Genomic DNA, 20,078 nt, shown 5'->3' on the forward strand with positions numbered 1-20,078 from the left:
CACCCCATCACCGCTCCGCGTGTCACCGCTCCGCACACCCCACCCCATCACCGCACCTCAGCCCCGCCGGCCCCGGGCAGCCCCGCGGCCCACGGGACCGGCCGCTCCTCCCGGTGCGCGCTCGCCGATGGCCTCAATCCTCATGTCCGGGGGGGAGCGCCCGGCCCGGCCCCGCGGGGGCAGCGCCCGTGTGCGAGGACCGCGCTCCCCGCGGGTGTGAGGGAGGGGAAGGAGGGAGGGGAAGGAGGGAGGGCCGGGCGGCACCGCCGCCCCCGCCCCGGGAACAGCCGCGGCCGGAGCGCTGCGGCCGCCGGGACCGCCCCGCCCGGGGGCGGCGGGAGCCGGGGAAGGAGGGAGGGAAGGAGGGAGCGAAGGAGGGAGGGAAGGAGGAGCCCGGCCTGGCTCCCGGGAAGCGGGCGGGGTCGCGGGCCGGGCTCCGGCGGCGCTCAGGTGGGTCCGGGGCGGGGGGCACCTGCCCGCGGGGGATCAGCGGCGCGTCTTCCTTCTGCTGCCGGAAATCAAGCGCTGCCGCCCCGGGAGCGGCGATGGCAGGATGCGGAGGAAAAGGGCCTTTTCCTGCCGCCGCTCGGCAGGAAGCGGAGCTTCCCGGCACCCCATTGTTCCAGGGGCTCCCCCTGAGTCCCAGGAGCGGGGCCGGCCCGGCGGCAGCGCCGCGCTCAGACAGTGCCCCGCTCCAGGGGCGGAGGTGGATGAACGCCCTGCCCCCGCTGGGATGCGGGGCAGGCACATGACAGCGCTCCTGCCGGCATTGGGAACCCGCAATCTCCTTCGGTTTGACCCAATTCCTGCCGCGCCGAGCGCCGGAGCGGGCACAGGCGACAACACTCAAGGGCTTTGAATCCTCCACGCCAGCACAGAGCTCTTCTCCCCTCGTTCGCAGGTGGGGAATGAGGAACAAACGCCCAGCCTGCCACAGGAAACCTGCGGGAGAACACGGGACAGAAGGCGCCCGGCAGATGGGCTGACACCGCTTACCTGAATAAAGGAGTTTAGTCTGAATTTCACATTATCCATAATCCCATCACTGCAGTGCATTTATAAATAAACCACCCTCTTCTACCTAAATACCCGCAGCAGCACAAGAATTGAACTGGCATCTGTAATTCCAGCTAGATCTGGTATCTCTTGACTTGAGCAGTATTTTCGTTTCATACCACCAGGTTCATACCCATCCACCCACCACAGAACTGTTTTAAGTCTTTTCTCAAAGAGAACCAGAGCACACTCTTAGCACAAAATTTTATTTTACCCTGACCCGTGCTTTTTACACCTTTATACACATTTTACAACTAGAAACCAAGGGGTTTAATTTTACCGTGCAATAACCATTTCGCCTCATACTCAGGATCATTATAGCCCTTAGTGAAATGTAAGCATGTAAGTTAAAACAAACCTTTAGGGAAAGAAAAATAAGTAGAACTAACCCTTCTCTCATGGGATTCTGAAAATGTGTTCTTAAAGGAAGCAAGTACCGAGGAGTCTATTCCTCATCCACACCCACCCACATCCACAGAGGCCTTTCCATTACCTAGGCTGGGAATTCAGCCCCCTCTGAACACTGTACTTTGAGTAAACCTTTAAATAGCATTTCTTCATACTTGCATATGCACTGAAAAATGAGATCTAAATTAGTTGCATTCAGAAGGAATGTCCTAAAATAATAAATTTGAACAGACATGGATATTAGAATTCTGACCTAAGACCTTTAATTTTGCATGTTACTCTTCTAGGCAAACTCAAGAAGAGCGATGAACAAAATGTGTCCACGCAGACAGTAATGTTTCTTCAAAACAAGCATACAAGAATTAAGCCAAAGATGACCAAACCAGAATACTTTAAAGTCTATGTTACCTTCCAACAGCCACCTTGTTTTCTAAGGCTTTGATGATTAAGACACAGAAGGCCATCTGATTCTCAGGTGATAGTAAAGGTTACACTAAATGGGAATAAAGAATCCAAAAATAGTCAATAAAAATATTTACATCTACTTTTGTAAAATTTAAAAATCTAATACCTGTCAATTGTTTTTACATTGAAAACAGTTAACGCTGACTGCATATTAAAATTTCCCATTTACAAAGCTCTTCCTGAAAATCCAAGATAGCCCAAGATATTCTCAGAACTGCCTGTGTCAGCCCTTCAGGAGCACAAATTACACAGGAAATGTTACCTTCAAAAGCACTGGCAGCAACAGATCCCAATAAAAGTTCAAAGGATGATTTTTTTTTTGGTTTTAGAGTACTGCATTTGTCTACCAAGATTGTAAAAAAGTGCTGAAAACAAGCAATTTATTGATTTCCTGTAGTAGATAAAAGCTGAACAGAATTTCTAATCTTTGACCATCATAAGAGTTGTTTTCTTAAGAGAAGGCTGAACTAACCTTTGCACATCATAATTCTAATACACAATAAATCAGTAAAGCTCCAGAAAGTGCTTTTATAAGGAGTGGTTTTTGTTTGGGGTTGCTTGGTTTGGGGCTTTTTTGAAACTTAGAGCAACCAACTGTGCTTCAATATGAAGGAAAAGTGTTAAATTCTGAGGTTTTCAGGAAAAAAATGGAATTACCATGGTTTGAAATGAAAACAGTAAGAGGATAGTTCCCTCTCACCTCCCCATTAAAAAAAAAAAGGAAAAGAAAAAAGTATTTAATATTAAAGCAGTTAAAGTTTCTATGACAGATGGGGAGTTATAACAAATTTTAGTGTTTTTGCTCCATGGCATTATTGAAATGTTCAGAGTAACTGCCTGAATCTCAAATTGGACTAGGATTTTACAGGAACATACCCTTGCCTGTGCACCTTCAGTGAATTAACTGTTCTCCCAGTGAGGAATAAATCCTTAACACCAATAGTAAAACCATGTTACCGAGACACTTTTCTCCAGAAGCAATTTCTCATCCTTTACATCCTTTGTCTCTCTCAGGCCACCGAATACCCAAGCAGGGAGAGAGTTCCCAAATTACAACGTGCACAGATCTGGGAAAAAAAAAAAACCCTTTCCCAACAGAGGCACTGGTATGATAAGCAAAGAATTTCGACTGCCGAATATTTCACACGAGTAGGTTCCGAAAGGCAGCAAAATATTTGGCCTCTGGAATGCAGAGAGGAAGGCGAAAACTCCTTCCCGCGATTCTCAGCATTCCCAAGGGTCCAATTCAAACGTTTCCTCTGACATTACCAAAAATGCAGCTCCACTCCAAGTCACATGGATGCTGTTTGACCAATACCTTGCTTAAGGAATGGCATGAGAAATACTTTGAAGCCACTGGAGACTTGCTTGAAAAGTATATTAAGTCACAGTACAATTTTACAGAAAGTCTAAACCCTGCTACTTGTATACAAGGGACCATGAGAGCTGCAGCAACTTATTTTAAAAAAAGAACGAGTTTTCTGCATTCTTCTGAACTGTTTTAGCTACTGTTATAAAATCAGCAACTAAATCTAGGATAAATATTTAGTAGCTCAGATTTCTGGTGTTAAAATTAGACACATTTACAATTACAAGCAGAGCTGTTGTCTCTACACTGTTCATAAGAACATGAGCAATATACAAGATGAAGCTGTAATTTAAAGTGTCATCTGAGTCTCACACTCTGCTTTAGAGGACTTAGTGTAAAATAGTCAGACTAATCTGATTTAAGAATAATCACCCTAACATATTCAGATGTTGCAAGCACAAATGTAAGATTCTGCTGTCATAAAAATATCCACCAGTTATGCTTCAGACAGCAAGTCACTATTTTGTTATTAAAAATTCACTGATGAGGTTTTAGAAAAACTCATATGAAGAACACTTAGGAAAGACTTCTAATGTGATTTTCATAGGTTTACAGGAATTATGAATCAAGGGCTGTTTTAGTACAACTCATGCCTTCCAGTGCTGTCTCATGAGGTAACAACCATCATTTCTGCTACTGTTTACAAATAAAATGACCCAGCATTTAGCAAAGACTTAAATAAAGGGATGACTGGAAAAAAAAATTAAATATTGCACAAATAATTTAACTGCAGACAGAATGGGACACTTAAAGCACTGATTTTTCTGTCAACATAGGAACTCTATGATATAGTCACATTTTCTATGATACAGTTATTTTTTTACAAGACATTTAAATTCAGCATTTACATAAACAGTTATCTTTACAGTCTGTTAACATATAATGTTAAGAGTTCCAGCAGGAATTAATTTTGTCTTTGTCTTAAAAGTTCATCTATCTGAGTCTTGTACATGTTTTTCACATCTTCCAGATCCAGTCGGAGTTCCTCAGCTTCCTCTGCCTTCTCTCCATACATCTGGAGAATTGTGTTGTATCTTTGATCCAAATCCTGCAAGGACAAGTTTGTTATCTGACTGGTTTTCAGCATTAAAAAAGTTGCTCCTGGGACAGTGTTTTACACTACTCAGGGAAGTAAGTGTAGCATTGCTTTATCAAAATATAACTACAATGAAGCATGCCATAAGCTCTTCAAAAATACTTTGTGTTTGAATGTGGCTAGATTTATACTCTAGATATTAAAAGGAAGATATTCCAAAATCCTACAAAGAATTAGTGCTGGCTTCAGAGACTGTACTAAAGCACCTTTAGTGCTATAAGCACTAAAAACAGTTAAAAAACTACACAGTTTTACTACAGAAATTACCAGTTTGTGAAATATTTCAGCAGAAAATGGAACATTCTGTATGTATAGAATAATGATAATTCCCAAAATATTTCAATTTAAATTCTTAAACATGAAGATTAAAATATTTGTCCTCTCTCCTGTATTTCTACTGGACACTCATTCAGCTTCTGCATCAACCTCTCAAATCCATGCTATTTATCAATAGTCCAGTTCCAGCCAAGTGTCTTAAATGACAGAAACAAGAATGTTCCCTCCCTGATTTAGCACACAATCTTCTGCACAGTACACATTTCCAACAAATGTGTTTTGAGGTCACTACCCAGCTACAGAGTGGGCATTTTCAGATTTTACTCTATAAAAATCCCAAATCCTCAATCATTTATGATTAGGGAGAGACTTGAATATACTCCTAAACTGATAGGGGCATTCCTAATAAAAACTGCAGTTACATAAATTTGACGTGGATTTACAACAGAAATACATTTACCTTTAACTGTGTGCGTAATTTTGGTATTTCCTTCACTTTTTCTTCCAGTTCATCATTTTGATTTGTTAATTTAACCAGTTCTTCTGCCATTATTGATCGAGTTTTCTCAAGGTTTCCAATTTCCAGCTGAGGTAAACACATACAACAATAAGGAGAAGGAAAGAATTTATTTATAAAAAAAAAATACTTTGATGCAGTAATTAAGGCTTTTTCTTGTGTCAGACTCTGAGACAGCACACCTTGGAAGCACTCCCACTTTCTTCTCGAATCTGATCAGTGCTTTGGGGTTTTTCCCTTTTTTGTTTATCTGACAAGTTTTCTGGATAGGTCCTTGCCCAAACAAAGCTGCTCATCCCTACACATACCTCCAGCAGCTACTCTGGTTCACAGAACTGCCATAAAATTGACCAAGCTTTCTGAATAAAAACCCACAATGTAACATCAATTGCATTAGTATTTACACTTGTAAACGCTGTTTGGATATGCAACAGCGACTACAGTACCTGTAGATGTGAAATCTCTCCTTCTCTTAGTTTTAGCTGTGACTGAAGGTTTTCAATTATACTTGAACCTGCTCCCATCCTTATGGCATCATAGAGGTTGCTCCCACTAGTAGCTATTGATCCAAATGAGTGATCATGAGGATCATCCTACAAACAGAAGGTTAGAGAAGCTTAAAATTAGATTAAAACGTGCACACTTTGAAATCCTCCTTCTCCTAAGTATTGCACCCTTTGAGATTTACAATTATACTGTGCTAGGCAAGCATTTTGATGTTTAAAGTTTGTTTTTAAAACAAAAGCTTAAGGTAAATAGGCACAGTTTGGGATAGCTCCTTACATGTGAACTCAGCACCAACACATGTGTATATTACTCTGCAATAAAAGTTGTAGTTTCACCTGCCTTTCACATGGGTTTTACAACCACAGACATCTTGTAAGCAGGTTTTAGGTATTTGTGCACAGGAAGTTACCTTGTCTAAGGCCAGTACACCCTTGAAGAGTCATTTTCTACATTAATAAAACTTCTTGAGGAGCAAAATAAGTAGTCTGTCAAAAAAAAAAATAAAAGGCAATATAGGTGATATATCCTACCTGTGAGAGGAAAGAGGTTTGAAGACCTGCCATTTCCACCCCACTTATGGAACTAGAGCGTGACATTGATGGAGTACTTGAAACAGTTTCAATTGTAAATGACTTTCGATCCTTAAACACAAACAACAACAGACAATGTCACCAGTTACACAAAGAAAAAAGTTGACAACATTGCAAAAGACAGATTCTGTAAAAAGATTGCCTTTTTTCACCACTAACTATAGGACACTATGTGATAGATAAACTTTTTTATTTCCTTTATCCCTAAAACATATGAAAGTTCAACAATGAAGAATGTCTGTGCTATAACACTTATAGTCCATGACCAGGTTCTCAGACTTTTCTGGAAATGAAGACAGGAGCTGCAAATTACACCAAAAGAGTTCCTCTCAAGTAGCCAAGGGAGATTCAGAGGCAGTTTTATATGTACAAATGGAAGAGTATCTCACATCCAGAAGGAAGTCTCTTTTTACAATGAATGTTAATACCTTTTTTTTTTCCCCAAATAAAGTGTATGAATAAATTCTGAGATTTCTCACATACTAATACCTTACTGATATACCTTCCCAATAGACTGGCCTCTTTTTCCAGGCAGCATCTACAAGAATGCTGGCCTCTGAAGAATAAAGAACTTAGATTTTAGAACTGGAGAAGGTAAGAAACCAACAATACAAACAGTTCTACTTGAATACCAACTGCTAATCAGCAGTAGCAAAGTTAATGACTACTGAGGACTGCTCTGAGACTTGTGACTTCAGCTGGAAAGCATGTGGTAATTACACACAATCATGTGAAACAAAACAGGAATTGAGTGGAAGCTATGCTAGTAGTCTAAGCAAAGAAAACAAGTAACTTCAGAAGAGAGAGAATACAAGAGCACTCAAAAAGCCCAGATGATTAAAACAATCATTATCCATATTTTATCTCTTCTCAGGTTAAATAGTCAAAATGTATTTCAGTGAGTCTAACACATTTATTTCATTGGGAATAAAAGGCAGTCACAATAAAGAGAGAGCCAAGTCCCCAGTGCCCAAGCTGACAGCATGTGCTGTATATACTGCCAGGTATAGATATCTACTCTAAGTTTCAGGTTATAGATATCTACTAAAATAATGATAATATCAATAAGACTTCGAGATGTTGGGCTTTGGTACCTTCTCCTTTGCTGCTTCCTGCACGAGAATTGCTTTCTTTCTTTCCTGTTCAACCTTCATCCTCTCCATTTCTAACTGAGTAGCCAGCAGTGTCTGCACAAATAAATACAGGCTGTTAACATCCTGCTAGCTCAGACTTCAATGATAACACAGATTAAAGATGCACTAGGCAATACCTTTTCTTTCTTTGCATCTTCCAAGGTTTTTGCATACTCATCTTTGAGCCCTTCTAGTTCAACCTCATACCTACATTGAGGAAGGAAACAGGTAGAGAAAGTCACTAAATATTCTCTGTTTACTTTAAATTCCTATGTTTTTAAAGCAAACATAGCTTCAGGGCTATAAAACATTATGAATGTAACACCCTCCAATCTTTAGCATGAAACACAATATCCTTAACAAGTTGGACAACATCAACAGCTGCCAACATTTTGCATAGTCACATCAACACTCCATTTCACTACAATTTTAACGAAATGCTGTTTAACCAAAAATGCAACTCACCTACTGTTTTCATTTTCCATTTTCTTCAATTTGGTTCTCTCCACTTCCAGCTGAGCCTGAAGGCGTGTATTTTCTTGCCTTAAAAGACTATTCTGAGATTCAGAAGAAGACATCTGAATTTTATTAGCAAGAAGTTCTTCTGTAGCAGCCCGTTCTCTCTCAGCAGCTGCTGCTAGAAGAGTTTGAGACTCACCTAATATTAGGAAAAACACGGATTTTAACATTTTTTCATCAAACATCTATAACAGGGGCCACTTATTTATGCATCAAAACTGAATTTGAGGGTTTTTTAAAAATATATCTTATTTTCTTTTGTAAAGGAAATTAGGTATTTTCCACCACAGTCACAGGGTCAGAGCAACACAGGAGAGAGATTTCATGCTCTTTCAGAATGCAATATACAACTACAGACTGTCTCCAGAAAGGAAATAATTTCTCTGGGTCCACCTATGGGCTTTTTATGCATTTTTCATTTAAAGCTACAGGTTACTACTGTATCAACAAATATATGTATCATCACCTATGCAGTTAGGTAAGTAAACGATTCCAAACTTTACAATTTGGAATCTAAGCAGCAGCCTCCATGCTGGGATACTTTCAGTGTCTCAGTGCCCATCCTTCTGTTAGATGCTGTAAGGACATGAAAACCTTAACACCTCCATCTCATATTACATTGTGTTTTAAAGAGAAACAGTGGATTACCTGGCCAAGAACCTTGGCATCATTCCCCCCTCACCATTTCCTTACAGGAAAGCATTTTGTGCTCAGCTTTTCTGATCCACCAGCTACGCACTGGGGAAGTGTCAAGTCCTTTACTTTTACCTTCAGGCATCTCACATTTTCATCAAGAGCCTCACAGCTCAGTAAAAGCTGAAAATATCTTACCCAGTCTGTCAGAAAGGTTCTTTTCCAGTTTTTCCCATGCAGAGGTCTGTGCCCCCAGCGTGGCCTGAAGATTTTCTATCTGCCGGAGCAGGGGCCGTGTAGCGGATGTGACACTTTGGCTCAGTTCTTGGTTCCTGCTCTCTGCTTCTTGGAGTCTCTGAAATCACAAATCAAATACAACTAAGCTTTGAAATCATATGATGGATTCAAAGATTAATAGAGAATTCAGCTAAATACACAGCAGCTGCTTAACATTGTAAGATTATTGTTTTACAGCTAACGTTTATGGGTTCCAACTCCAAGGTGTCATATTCCAAGAGAGAAGTTTAACATTTTTACATAAATCACAGAGCAAGGGTCCAGAAATGTCCAGCCCTCTGGAACATCATTTGAAACATTTTGGCAACAAAAATTTATCTCCTGGACCTTAAAACCATAAAAATATTTTTAAGAAGCAGCTAAAGAGTCATTCAAAACATATTTGTCAGCAGTTTTAGATGACTACCACAAACTTCATGTCTGTACTTTGTCTTACATTAAAGGACAGCATTACATTTAAGAGGCATCATAAAAAAATACTATTTTTTTCACCATGTGATTTAAAAAAACATTTCCTTTAATATTTTTATTTTTCTTCTACACCGGACAAATCATGCAGGTAACAAGAAAAACAAATGCTCTCTTTCAGGCTATTAATGCCATGGTAGCATTTTACTTTCAGTTTTTAGAAACCCTCCTTGCAGATACAAGTTGGCATCACCTCTTTGTTATAGTACCTGTTGTAGTTCACCAATTTCCTGGCGTAAATAATCTTCCTTTCTTGCTGCCTGCTGCTCTGCACGTTGCAGTGCCAGCCTCAGGTCTGCCACCTAAGTAAGCAAGGAATTGTTACTAAACTCTTGCTGAAAGTTATAGTATCACCTCTTCAGTGCCACAGTCCTACAGCATTTTAAAAACTGTTAGACAGGGTATGTTTGTTTACAAGCAAAGCCTTTGTTTTTGCATGCAAATAGTTACACTGATTATCACTAAAAAATTCCATACATTTCTTGAATTTTGCACCATGGTAAGGCTATTACAACCTTAACATAGAGCCTGTCAAAGTAATTTCATTTATACAATTGTAAGTATTTTTAAATAAAATTAGTATTTTAAAGCTTAGCACAACTAATGCTCAAGACTGAACAAATTCAACTGGAAAGAAATCCACTGGGTATTTGCCAAGCAAACAAAAATGAGTTCCACCTCCTATTGCAGCTGGTTCATGACATCAGGTGCACACTCCACCTCAGCACAGTCATTTGTTCAGTTAAAAAGTTTATTGGCTGTACTTAAGACTCACCTGAATTGCCAAAGCTTCTTGTTGCTGCCGAGCCTCCTCCTGGGCCTTTTCCAGAGCTAACCCAAGCTCTTCCTTTGCCTTCATTTCCCTACTTAAGGCTGCTTCCTGAGCCTCGCTGTCCTTTGTAGCATTAGCTTTATGAAGATCTGCAAGTTCCCTGGGGAGAAAAACAAACAAACAAACAAAAAAAACCTCAACGCACTTACAGTTTATACAATGCCAACAGTGACTTTGCAAATAACTTTTTTATATATAAACATTTCACAAGCATTGCACAAGAAAGAGACACAGAATCTGCAGATGTGATTGCTTACTTGTATGCACTGTCAAGTGCTGCCTGGACACTCCTGTTCCTTTCTTCAAGGTCTTCCACCTCTGCCTGAAGTTTAGCAAGATCCTTTTCCTGTCGCTCTACAACACTGTTCAGTTGTTTAATGCTGTCTCGATGCTGCTTCTCGAGGTCCTCCTTGCCATCAAGCACCTGGCAGAGTGCAAACAAGAAACATGAGACAGTCCCCAGGACCTGGGGGCAGGTGATGCTGTCTGAGCACAGCAGCAACTGCGGCAACCAACCCGGGGTGAAGTTACACAAAATGACACTCTGCTAAAAGGGAAAGGTTTTGCTCCTCCGCCTTCCTCAGAGGAAGGGGCTGCTCTTCACCAGTTTCACATACTCATACTGAGTCTGCTGCTTGTAAGATCTTGATTAACTCACAGCCCAAATTTTGCTGGTGCATGTTTTCCAACCAAAATTCAGTGTATTGAATTTGGGCGGCTCACTTGGTAACAGCAGTGCAAGGGCAAACCAGCAGCTGGAAAGACACCTGACTGCAGTTTTAATGAGAATATACACATAAATCACAACTCAGTGTTCCAATAATGTGAAATGGTGAGGCCCTGGCACAAGTTGCCCAGAGAAGCTGTGGCTGGAAGTGTTCAAGGTCAGGTTGGATGAAGCTCTGAGCAACCTGGTCTAGTGGAATGTGTCCCTGCCCATGGCAGGGGGGTTGGAACAAGATCCTTCCCAAACCATTCTATGATATAGGAAAGTCTCCCAGAAAGGAAAAGAATATTCAGGCTGTCAAGAGCCCCCCTGAAAGGCAACTCTGCAGTTAATATAAAAAACTGTAAAAAAAAAAAATCAACAAATATCTCACCTGTTTTAAATGCTGCAACTCCTCTTCCAGTTCCTTAATCTTTTTGCTCTGTTTTGTGTTAATATTTTCTCTCTCTTTCTCTTTGGCTCTTAATTTCTTAATAATGTTGGAATTGTGCAGCTGCTGTTTGGAAAGCTTTTCTCCTGTGAAGAAAATCAAATATAAAGCTAATGCATATTGCTAATGTTCTATGGATTATCTCCATTCACACCTGCCTTGCTCCTCAGTCTCATGAAAATAATAACCAAATAAGTATGGAAATGCTTATTCTTGCATTTTTTCATGAAAGTTCTTAAGTTTTAAATCTACATTATCCTGGGATGACCTTGTTACACTCAGCTACAGTGAGACAGGATATGAATTGCTTTGAAAGTAAAACAAATGAGCTCATCATACCAGGAAAAAAATAAAATGGTCTGTTCATTTAGAAACTATATTTTACTTTCAAAATTAAACAGTATTAGAGGAGACAGTGTAGAAATGCCTTAACAATGCCCTAATTAGATTTCTGCTGAATGGAACACAGTGTGTTGTACTGCACACACTGGTTTTATCTCACAGCCCCTTTAATGCTCCCTGCAGGAAGCATCTCTCCAGCCACCTGTACCTGCCTGACCCCTCCTGTTGCTCTTTGCTGTTCAATGAATGCTTCAAATGTTCAGAAACATGCAACAAGCTTCAAATTTCACATTTTTTGCATAAAGAAGACTTGTATACAAGAGCAGTACATTTCAAACTACTCTCCACATTTTTACTATTTAAAAAAAAAAATTTAATTCTCACCTTCCTCCATTAATCCTTTGATTTGCTCCTCTTTTTCTTTCAGTAATTCAGCAGTTTCATTGGTATTAAGTCTAGTAGCCAATTCTTCTTTAACAGTCTTTACTTCCTAAATAGTAGGATAAAATACTTAGAACCATTTATTACAATACATTTAGGAAAAAACGTGCAGTGAGCTCCACTGATCACCTTTTTATTCTCACCCTTTCCTCTCAAAAAAGGAGGAAATTTTCATGGAAGACAATTTAGGTTGGAAGGGAACTCTGGAGATTATCTGATCAAAACAGATTGCTCAGAGCCTTATTCCATCAAGTTTTAAAAACCTCCAAGGATTGAGAGTCCGTAAATCCTCTGTACAATTTGTTCCAACTCCTCCATCCATTTAATTTTCTATTCTTGAAACTTCTGCAACGTTGCAAAAACAACCTGTCCTATTCATACACAGGTACTGGGTAATTTTTCTATTTCAACTCACTGCTGTGTCAACAGAGTGACACCTACAGCGACAAACAACTGTGACAAATATTTGTATTCCAGTCACAGATTTGAGTTTCCTTTTTTTGCATTAAGCTACGAAATGTAATGCTGTGATACCAGGTCAGGAATGTTTAAACCCCATAAACTTTGTTGCTGCAGATTTCTTCGCTCATTCCAAATCAATCTGTCATCAGCCCTTAATTTTCCTACCATTTAATCCTCTAAAGAAGCCGTTCCCATTCTTCCTCACTTCCTCACATCCCCAGGCCATTCTCCCTCACACCAATGCAAATGCATATATGGGTACAAGGTGAATGAGAGCAGACCTTAAACCCTTTTTCTTCCCCAAACCAGACTAACTTAAAAACACCAAGGAAATACCAAGCAGCCTGGATGGCTAAAACCAGCTTATGCTGGTTTCTAACAGCATCAGACAGCACCTGTCGGACTCAGGCTCTTCCCTAGCTTAATTTTTAGCAATTAAACTTCAAGAAATTTAACTTTGTCCTAAAATAATAAGTATTAATTTCACTAAAAAGCCAAATTACCTTTTTAGCTGCATCTCTCTCCTTGCAGGCTAGTTGGAGCTTCTTCTCAGCATCTGCAATTCGCTGAGCAAACTCCTCTTTAAGAGATGAAAGGCTACTGCTCTCTTCTTTCATTCTAAACATTTCACTGCATTTAAAATTAACAGTTCAGAACAGTTGCATCATTATGTCACATTCCAAACAGTTTGCAACAGGCTGTCTTAAATGCTTCTAAAAAGTGTTTTGTTTATTTATTTTACACACGTTAAGCAGAGGTCAAAAAACCCCACATCCATATTAGAAATACTAATGAAAGATCTTTATTAATTCTGTAATTTACCCATGAAAACAATTAAATAGTTGATTTATCTTACATGTTTTGCCCCTTAATAAAGTACTTTCTAATTAACCATAGTCTGCACCATATATAGGGCAAATTATTTAATGTGTTTTTTAAGTTTAAGATCCATTTAGTCATTAAACAGAAGCTTCACAGATCATCTTCGAATTTTTAAACTTGGTATTTGATCAGTGAACTGGTAAATACAACCTTCCTTTTTTCCCCTTTTAATTTTAACCAAATTAAATAATGAATTCAGGTTTTTCCTACAACCAGCCCTTCTACCACACTTTCACTGCCTACATTTTACTCAGCAAAGTACTTAGTAAATTGGGTTTATACCTCTGTATCAGAAAAGTCAGTCTCCCTTAATAGCTGAATCCAGTCACATAATAAAGATCTTTATTAATAACCAAGCCTGACTCTACATGTTTGTCATTCCTACTGCTTGCTCACTGAAAAATCTTTCACCAACCTCTTCCCAAAAGAGATTTTGGCCCCAAGAAACAACATTATCTTTAAAAAAAAATCCCATCACAGCACATGCAATTGTTATTTCCACCTTTCCCAAGCAGTGCAACCTTTGCTCTAGACATGAAGCTACTTGGTTTATGTATTGTCTAAGATTGTATTAAGCAAAGTCACAGTTACACCCACTACTGTGTGGATTTTCATACTTACTCTTTTAGGTTATCATAAGCTTCTTCCAGACGTGCCTTTTCTTTACTAGCACTTAATAGCTGTATTTCCCTCTTCTCCAGTTTCTCAGTTAATGAATCAATCATCTGGACAATGTTTTTACAGATAAAGATCAGATGAATGGGACAATTAAAACACAAGAAGGGCAGGCTTCCCCTTTCCCCCCCACCATTCCCTCCCAAGACCATTGAAAGCTCAACTTGCCAAAGGTTTTTAAGAATTTGAGGTAAAAGTCAGTGAGGATTACCATGTTTCTGCCACATTCTTTTAGAACTAAGCAATACCTAAACACAAAGATAACTGTTCTCTACAGCTGTAAGAAATCCTACTAAATCAGCACATGTGGCTCAGTTAAGTTCCTCAACAAAATCATCAACAGATATATTTAATTACAAATAAAGTTTTTAAGCAGAGTTGACAGCCTATAAATCTGTAGCTTACATTAAGCATTAAGACTTCCAGGGCTCTTTATACCATTCTTTACAGAATCACAGAATAACTTATATGGGAAGGTCTCTTCTGTGAAACATTAGCACAAAGCATCAGAACAACATCAGATGGGGGAAGAAAACTTTGAAGCAGAGTCAAGAGCTCTTAGATCACATCATCAAAGTAATTTCTTAATACTAGAGTTTTGGAAAGCTGAATATAGAGAAATAACAAATATACAAGCAAATGTACAAATATGAACAAATGGAACAGATTCTGTAATTGTAGCTCAATATGGCCAATAAAAGACAAAATTTGCTGGGGTCCACTATCACTGTTCCCCACAAAATATAAAAAAAATGGTTACAGAAAATGGGAAAAAATAGTCACTCACTAAACTGGTAGAATGGGACAAAACACACTGCTTCAAACTCCAGTTTAGCCTCCACACACTTGAGTATTTTATTTTGTCACACTTCTAGTCATTCCATCTATCTAAACCAGCCATGCACGTTCCATTGAATCAGTTCACTATCCATAGCTATGCTCATCTTCTTTAAAAAGTCTGCTCTGCCTCATTTTTAAAAGTAAATATTATCTTTGCTCAAAACAAACATTAATTTATCTAGTAAAAAGGACTTATTTACACTAACTACTGTTATCCTCAGAAAACATGCACCATACTCCTGGAATGTAATCCAATTTTTACAGTTGTCTGTGGAAAAAAAAAATGCTTGCAAAAAATTTTCTTGATTATTACTTAAATACTAAAGCCTTGTAGTTTTGAAATTCAAATCAAAATATTCCGAGGAATCTTTTCCACCTTTCACAGAAAAAAAATTACACTAAAGAATTAAAATAACACATTTGACTTATCAAGCTCTGACCTACTGAAGTGCTGTTTGCCAGCACTACTCACACTTCACAATTATGTTAAACAGGTGGGTCGGGTGTAACCCAAAACTATCTGACCAGAAATTTCACCAGTATTGTTCTTCTGCAGGACATCAAGGACAGTTTTCTACAGGGCGAGACAATTCATTCAAATATGGTGAAGCTGATATTGGAGATATAGAACAAGCTAATGTAAGGAGATGTCAGGAGTTTCACCTGAAATTAAAGGGTGTGTTTGCAATACATGTTCCACAGATACCTTTTTAAACTCTTGCTTTTCAGTGTCCTCTTCTACCGCTTGCTCCACAGCATCCTGCTGTGCCTCGGCCTCCTCCTTCACCACCTGTTCTTCGGGAGCTTGCACAGCAGCAACCAGAACATCTGGCTGTTCAGAATTAACAGGGGTTGCACTCCTCCCACTCTCTTCCATCTCAGCTTCCTCAGTGTGTAACACAGGAGCATCACTCAAGACTTCAGGTTTATTTTTCAGGGCATCGACCGCTTCTGTCTTTGGCACGGCAGGACTGACGGCGGCAGACGCTGAGGCAGAAGCCCTGCCCGATAACTCATCATCTGAGTTTATTTCACTCACACTTCTGCTGTCTAAGGACTGGACACTGAATGAGTCAATCCTTTCAAAAGCATCAGAGGAGCCACAGCTCTCTGTCATTTTTTGGAAGTCATCTAAACGATTATAATCCGCACAGGCAGAGGTGGATAAAAGCTGGAACGACGTCTGCATGAGGTGAAGGCTGGATTTGGAATCTGCAGCTTCTTGCCTTGAACTCACGGAGCTCTCGCTTATCACACTTTCATGGTCCAGCACTTCAATGTCACTGGTTGTGGAAGTGCCAGAGGAGAAAGTGCTAATGGGAGGTGATGGGGTATTGCTTTGTCTGTCCTCAGTCTTTCTCTCCTTTCCTTCCAAACCCATGTCTTTTGTGCCCGCACCAAGAGGCTGTGAAGTGCCCTCCGGTGCACCCACTGCTCCTTCCCCTCCTACACTGGATTTTTCACTAGGAGCATCCTCAGGTTCTTCCAAATTTCGAGCAGATGCCTTTTTGTCAGTAATTTCATCTGTGCTTGCTTCATGCTTGGTGTCAGATTTCAGCCCAGAATTCTCTTCTGATTTCTCCTTGGGAATATCAAGGCTTTTTAAGTCCAGGCCAGCTACAGAGGAATCCTTCACTTCTGCCTCCGTCGTCACCGGCACTTCCAGCTGAGTGGGGTGCTGAGACTCCTTTAAAGTGCTTTTCACCTCCTCTTTGGGTCGCTGTGATTTGGCTGGGGGTTTGGACACCACTGGGTTTTTCTGTATACTCTGAACGTCCGTCGGGGAGAGAAAGGCACTGAAGAAGTTTTCGGATTCATCCACTACCGTCCTCCTCACCGGCTTGGTGATTGCTGTGGGCGACACCGGCTGATTCTGGGGCTCTGTAGTGGAACTCAAGCCCCAGGAAGAAGTATCCCATCCTCCACTTATGAGAGAATTTGTTCCTGAAACAAGAAATAAAAAAAAAAAAAAAAAAAGGAGAAATAGGCAAAAAAAAATTAAAATGTATTCTTTTTCAATATTTATCTTTTTAGATGCAACAGTTCAAAAAAGAACGTATTCAACATCATACAACTTAAAGTGAATATTATACGCAATCACAAACAGCATCATTTTTGTTACTACTTCCTTACAAAGCTTGGACTCAATTTTTAAACAAAGTAAAAGAAAACTACTTCATGTCTCCCTTAAGCTTAAGACTTAAGCTGGACACAGACACCTCTACAAAGCAGGAGTACCTGAACAGAACCAACTTGCTCCCTCCTGGTTAAACAGCAACTTTAAGGCAGAAAGAACCCAAACACAAACTGCACCAGTCAATCCAAGAGTGACAATTCCAAAAAGCAGATGGAGACAAGTGTCAGGGAAAGGGAAACAAGCCCACAGAGCATTCTGAGAGCTGTAAGGGCAGGGCTGTGCTATTTGGGCAACTTTGCAAAGGGAACCAGCAAAAGCAAATGTGGTGTCCTGCTTCCTACAGTGGGAGGAGGCCAGGCAAAACAACCTGAAAATCTGTAGTGAGGAGAACACACAGATTACAGAAGAGAAAACAATTACTAGGTCTTAAAAGTTATCTGCCAGTAGCACACAAACACTTCACACACCACAGCAGAAAACAGAGAGGAAAAGGTTTAAATATTTGCAGAATTTACACCAAGGAAGGGTTCTCGCCCTTTCAGTTTGTGACAGGCTTCGTATTTTTCCTCACACACCAAGCACCAGCATGGAGCTGACAACACACAGCAGCAGCAGCCCAGCTGAGAGTTTTTTTCTCCTCCTGTGGAGAAATACTGAATTGTTTAGTTCTGAAGCTGCTCTAAAACAACACCCTATTATTGTACTTCTTGCAGGTTTTCCAGGACTTATCAACAGAAAAGATAATGAGAATTTCAGCATCAAATTTCAGTGGCATCCCAGGTAAGAAAGATAAATCAAAAAATGATACCCAATTTGATTTTGTATCTGCAAATATAATCTGGGTAACGCAACTATTTCAGGCTACTTAAAAACAAGCTCACTTTATACAGAAGCATCTATGACAAACACCAAGTTATAGTATTTAAAGCTGTCTTCAACTTTCAGGAACTGTTGATAGCTGTTGGCCTCAAGTCTCAAATTCAGATAACTACTGCTCTCAATGCCCAAAATACTACAAATGTGTGATTTATTACCACAAACATCTGCTTTCTTACTACCTTGTCCATGATTCAATTGCTGCAGAAAAAGCTCTGAGTGAACTGTTAACGCTCAGAACGTATTTTGACATCTTTTAAAAACAAGTATGTTTTTCCTGAAACCAGATGCATGCTGATCTTTGCTGCTTTATATAGTAGTTCTTTACAGGACTACTATAAATACTCAGATATAAATTAAAATTAAAAAATGTTTGGACAAGTCTAAAATTTTAATAAATTAAGCAAGACGCCGTTTTCTACAAACAATTCCAGTGATTTAAGAGGACACTGGACTACTTGACTGACTGCCAAGCCCACAAAGGGACAAAGACATGCAAAACTGACCTTTGCTGAGCAACCAGCTTGGAAAACACTTTCAATCGCTACAGCTTTCAGTTTTCAGAAATCTCACTCTGCTGGGGGTTCACCTGGAAATAACCTCCTCCTACAAATACATACACATCTCCTACATATAGCTGTGATTTCAGATTATTTAGTTTCCCATCCTTTTGTTTATTTATTCTTATCTGTAAGATATTATTTATGGAGCAGAAAAGAAGTTCCTAATGAGAGAGCTCCTTTTTGCTCTTTCATTTCCAAACAGTAATTTAGGACTGACCATTCCTTCAGGTTCCACATTAGCACACGTAAAAGAGAGACATTCTCTCAGGGCCATGACAACTTTTCCACCAACACATTCCTTTCAACAGACACTGGAGGATTATGAACTTGATGCCAGGGAAAGTGGAACCTTCACTTGGTTTGTGTGGACCAGCCTTTCAGCTCCTATTCTGCTGTCGCAAAGAGCAAATCCATGAATGCCTCTGGAAGGGCACGGTTTCTCCTTTTCTATTACTGAGCAGGTTTTATCACTTCTTAGTCCCTCAGCCAAAATAAATAACGCCTTGAGGAACACGGATGTGAAGCTCAGGGCAATAAAGGCAGGACCCAGGTGACAGCAGCGGGGCACTGAGCTGAGCCTGCCCCAGCTCTGTGCGGGTGTCACCCTGCAGGGGGGCACCAGGGGACAGGGGGTGGGTTATATAAACCACAGGGGGCTTGGGACGGAGGGGGCGGGTTAAACCTCCCCAGTTAAGGGGTTAAACGGGAGACAGTGGAGGGGGAGAGCCAGGGAAGGGGGCAGCGAGGGAGATCAGGGGGCTCGGCCGGCCGCCCTTACCGTCACCGTAGTCGGGGATGACGGCGTCGGGCCAGGGGCTCTCCTCGGCCTGGATGTCCAGCACCCGGTCGATGGATTTCTGCGCCTGCGACAGCGCCTGCTTGGCGAAGCTGGACAGCTGCGAGGCGTTGAACCAGCTCATCCTCGGCGGCTCCGGGGGGACCCCCGCCCACGGCTCAGAGCTCAGAGCCCTCCGGCGCTGCCCGGCGGGGCCGCGGGCTCGGCTCGGCGCTGAGGGAAGCGAAGGGAAGCGAAGGGCGGCCCCGCGCAGGCGCCGCCGGATCCACGTCGCACTGAGGCCCGGGCGCAGCCGCGCTCCGGCCCCGGCCCGGGAGGAGGAGCCGGAGCCGCGCCGGGAACCGCCGGGAAGGGGCGGAGGGTCCTGCCCTGGGTCCTGCCCTGCCGGGGGGTGTTCGGCCTCGGTTCCTGCCCTGCCGGCTTCCTGCCCGCGCCTCCAGAGCCGCCGATAAACACGGCCTTAGTTCCTGCTTCCCAACGCGCCCTTCGGCTGCTCAGCGAAAGGCACTCAGCGGGATGTGGCAGCATCGTAATCACAGAATGGTTTTGTTGGAAAGGGGCCTTAAAACCCATCTCATCCCAGCCCCTGCCATGAGCAGGGACACCTTCCACTAGATCAGTTGTTCCAGCCTGGCCTTGGACACTTCCAGGGATGGGGCAGCCACAGCTCCTTTGGGCAACCTGTCCCACCACCGCCTCACCACCCTCACAGCCAAAAATTCCTTCCTAATATCTAGCCTG

General features: G+C 41.3%; 2 protein-coding genes across 2 annotated transcripts in view; both read right to left on the bottom strand.

Moving 5' to 3' along the window:
• EOGT (EGF domain specific O-linked N-acetylglucosamine transferase) overlaps nt 1-287 on the bottom strand; it is a 16,210-nt gene extending 15,923 nt beyond the window's left edge. The window contains exon 1 of the mRNA XM_027640334.1: nt 57-287. The gene's annotated coding sequence lies outside the window, so the exon portion shown is untranslated. The remainder of the gene's footprint in view (nt 1-56) is intronic.
• Nucleotides 288-1,246: 959 nt separating this feature from the next.
• Nucleotides 1,247-19,461, bottom strand: TMF1 (TATA element modulatory factor 1). Its single transcript, XM_027640780.1, has 17 exons — nt 19,320-19,461; nt 15,672-16,909; nt 14,072-14,175; nt 13,072-13,198; nt 12,050-12,155; nt 11,267-11,409; nt 10,424-10,590; nt 10,110-10,266; nt 9,544-9,636; nt 8,768-8,924; nt 7,883-8,075; nt 7,555-7,624; nt 7,379-7,471; nt 6,225-6,335; nt 5,634-5,780; nt 5,131-5,256; nt 1,247-4,346 (listed from the first exon to the last, which is right to left on the bottom strand). Exons 1-17 carry the CDS (start codon nt 19,459-19,461, stop codon nt 4,203-4,205), a joined length of 3,318 nt encoding a protein of 1,105 aa, XP_027496581.1. The 3' UTR covers nt 1,247-4,202.
• Between the last annotated feature and the right edge of the window lie 617 nt (nt 19,462-20,078).

The sequence above is a fragment of the Corapipo altera genome, unplaced genomic scaffold (genome assembly GCF_003945725.1).
Source record: "Corapipo altera isolate COAL_440 unplaced genomic scaffold, ASM394572v1 55, whole genome shotgun sequence".
In the NCBI taxonomy this organism is placed as follows: domain Eukaryota; kingdom Metazoa; phylum Chordata; class Aves; order Passeriformes; family Pipridae; genus Corapipo; species Corapipo altera.